Genomic DNA, 3,703 nt, shown 5'->3' with positions numbered 1-3,703 from the left:
TTACCGCAAAAAAAATTCACAAACAGATCAGTTTAATGTTAAGTGGGCCACAGATTTTATGCTGGAAAATATTATTGAGTTTGATTTTCACAATAATTCATGTTTTCTCTGTTATTTGAACTGCAGGTTGAATTTGGATGTTCCAAAGGGCCAGATGTGGCCCGCGGGCCATGAGTTTGATACATGTGCCTTAGATAATAAAACCCTTTAATATGTAGCAATAAAACAAGAGAATGTTTAAAAATTAAATAAAATAATAGAAAAGAAAAGAATAGTTTCATACATATCATTCAATGTTATAAATAAAGTGTGTTTTAGTTGTTTTTTAATCTAAGATCAAATCCCTTTCTTTTGGGTCATTTTCATGTGAAATCCAGTGTGAGCAGCTGCACAGAGTGAATATTAAAACATCCTTTATACGCCAACTCTCATCAAAACAGCAGAAAATAAAAGTAGTAAGCAAATAAATCTTTTTTTAGCAAAGTATAAATCTGTTTAATTCAATAAAATATCAAGTACAATTAAAGCATGTCACCTTTCTTTTTTATATTAAATAATTCGACTTATTTCATTCATCGCCAACACTATTACAAAGAGTTGCATCATTTCACTGCAGCACAAACTCTTCCCCTGACGACCAACGAAGCTCCACACACGCAAACCTGCAGAAAATCTGCACATAAAATACTGCATAACACACACACACACACACACACACACACACAAATAATAATAATAATACACACATGTGACACAGCCACAGTGACACACGTGACGAGTCCATGCAGACACTTCTTTGTAAACCCAGGAGAGTCCAACATGGTTTCAGTCCCACAAATACTGATGTGCATGAGCTCCACTTTGATTTAAACCAAACATGGAGCGGACCATCACTACATACATGATGGTTACACGTGCACGTGTGTGTGCATGTGCACGTGTGTGCTCCATCTCTGTGGATCATGATTGTCTGCTGCCATAAAAGCTTCTTTAAATTAAATAGTAACTCAGTCATCCTGCAGCGGGGCCCGAATTGGACGCTCAGACGGGCCCTGCCTGGGCCCGCGGGCCTCAGGTTGGACACGCACAGTGTAAAGCCATGAGTCAGTGCTCTGGGTCAGGACAGGTGTGGGTTCTAAGGGTGTCCGGTGGCGGACAGCAGGTTGCGCAGCGTCGCCAGTTCTCTAGAAAGTTGCTCCACGCGCTTCTGAAGTCGCTCGTTTTCCGCCGCGAGCTCGAGCACCTTGTGCTGCGTCTCCATGTTGCGCATCTTGGCTTTGTCCCTGCTCTTCCTCACCGCCAGGTTGTTCCTCTCCCTCCTCTGCCGGTACTCGTCGCTGTCCTTGTCCAGGCGCTTCTTGCTCTTGGCGGCCCGGGGCCCCGCGGAGGGCGGGGAGCGGCTACCACCTGACGGCGCAGGTGTGCCGGGTGGGCTGGAGCAGGTGGAGGAGGCGGTGGAGATGTTGCCCAGGCTGCCGCTGCTCGCCTGGTACTGGAGGTACGGCCTCATGTCCATCCTGGGCCCGTCCCGGTTCTGCAGCTCCGTGAAGCTCAGGCTCGGCGCGCACGGGTCGCGCGTCGTGACGCACGGACCGGGGTCCGCGTCCCGGTAGTTGCACACCCGCTTGATCTTGTTCTCCAGGAGGAAGTCTGAGTAGATGTTCTCCTGGTGCTGGTTCTGATGGTGGTGTGCAGGAGGCGGTCCGTGGACCCCTGCAGAGTCCAGGTAGAGGCTGAAGTCCAAAGCTCGGTCCCGGTCCCGGTCCTCAAAGCCCAGCTCCGTCATGGAGTCTCCGAGCCTCCAGAACGCGTCTCTGCCGTGGATAGAGAAGCTGGCCTCGTCGTAGAATCCCGCTACTTCCATGGGTTCCTCAGAAGGAGGATGAAGGTTCGAGTCCCACTGCCTCAGTGCCGTTGAGCCCAGTGTGTGTGTGTGCGCGCGCTGAGAGAGGAAGAGTGTGTGTCAAGTCTTCCTGTCTCACGAGGTTTTATTAACAGCAGGGGGCGGGGCTTAGTCCTCAGGTGAGTGACGCACTTCATCATAATCAGTCAGGAAATGATAAAGTCTGGGTTTTTATCCGTTTTTATGTTTGTTCTGTATTTTGGAGAAGTTTTGTTCAGTTTTGTTATGAAGTCCCAAATGTAAAAACTGTCACTGTTTCATATTTGAACATGTAAAACAGCATGTTCATTGTTAAAATGTGTTAACATGAAAAATTTTAAATGTTTTTGCTGCTCATTTTTAAACTGTTAAATGTTGTCTGTTGCACTTTTTGATCATGTAAAGCACATTGAGTTGCCTCGTGTATGAAATGCGCAATACAAATAAATTTGCCTTGCCTTACCTTATATTTAATATTTAGATTAAACATTTACATTTAGATTTAGATTTAACATTTACTCTTAGATTGAATATGTAGATTTAGATTTTATACTTGAAGCCTCAAATATAACATATGTAGATACAGTTTGTGTAAAACTGTGTGTATGTGTGTGTTTTTGTTATAGTTTTCCTTTTATTTTGATAGTCAACATTTTATTCTTCTTGTTTCTTCATTATTTTAAACTTTTTTTAGAGGCACAATAACTTTATTATTATACTTATTATACTTCTATTGCTTCATTTTCTGTGCAGGAAGCTGATTGGGTGAATTTCATATGTTCCCTCCTTTTAATAAATATAATAATATATTTCCAATGACATATTCTTCATTGCTTTTTAAACTCCCATGTCAACTCTCCTCCTGCCTTTTTATGTAATTTAATTTAATCTAAAATACTTTAAAAAGCAGTGATGTGTTTAAACATTTAATATAATATTATCTTGACTTTGTCTTCCTGTTTGTTGCCTTAATAACTAATGTATGTGTAGTTTTCAGGCCAACAGAGGGAAATAAATATATTCTATGAATGTATTATAAACTGTCTGACTATTACAGTAGAATCTTAATCGTTGATATTTGTTGTTGTGATGGAGGAAAAAGGTTTTTTTAAAAAAGAAATAAAATAAAGACAAAGCAACCTGAGATGAATCACAGCAAAACGAAGCTCAGTGATTTTGTTTGAACACACACACACACACACACACACACACACACACACACTGAGTGTTTGTTTCTTAAACAAACTGTATGACCCGCAGCAGGAAGTTGCTGGTTCTAATCCCTGCTCGTCATCCACACTCAGGTTATTACAAACATCTTAGAAATGCTAACATGTGATCAAAGATGTGCATTTGTGCACGTAGCACTGCTTTGTTTAAACTGTGGCCCCGATGGTACTGCATTAGCATCAAACTCAAGGCCTGTGGGCCAAATCTGGCCCTTTAGAGCATCAAATACGGCCCGCTTGAGAAAGAAATTTATTTTTATTTTTTTAAAACATGAAACAATTCATTTGAAGATATCTGAAATACAAAATTCAATTAAAATCTGAAATATCTGCAGAGCTCAATTTTCCATTTCTTATATTACATGACACAGTAATTTTTAATCTTCATATTTTGAAAGAACTTAATTTTTCCACAGTCTGGCATCTCACATACTTTATCATTTATATATTATTTATACATGTACCGGGGCACATTAACGTTGAATTCCCCCCCCCGTAACTAAAATCTGTGGCCCCTGAACCAAAATGACTTTAACACCCCTGGTCTACTGTGTGACCACTAATGGAACACACCAGAAACACACAACAAACA

The 3,703-nt window shown here is 41.3% G+C and overlaps 1 protein-coding gene across 1 annotated transcript; it reads right to left on the bottom strand.

Moving 5' to 3' along the window:
• Positions 1-337: 337 nt before the first annotated feature.
• cebpb (CCAAT enhancer binding protein beta) lies at positions 338-1,972 on the bottom strand. The gene has a single exon (XM_028453329.1). It carries the CDS (start codon positions 1,862-1,864, stop codon positions 1,136-1,138), a length of 729 nt encoding a protein of 242 aa, XP_028309130.1. The 5' UTR covers positions 1,865-1,972; the 3' UTR covers positions 338-1,135.
• Between the last annotated feature and the right edge of the window lie 1,731 nt (positions 1,973-3,703).

Source organism: Gouania willdenowi, chromosome 7 (genome assembly GCF_900634775.1).
Source record: "Gouania willdenowi chromosome 7, fGouWil2.1, whole genome shotgun sequence".
Classification (NCBI taxonomy): Eukaryota; Metazoa; Chordata; class Actinopteri; order Blenniiformes; family Gobiesocidae; genus Gouania; species Gouania willdenowi.
Note: the sequence above shows the minus strand (reverse complement) of the source record. Positions and strands in the feature narration are given on the sequence as shown.

Excerpts from the sequence above, each read along its gene's own strand:
- cebpb (XM_028453329.1), bottom strand. The coding sequence starts at position 1,864 with ATGGAAGTAGCGGGATTCTACGACGAGGCCAGCTTCTCTATCCACGGC.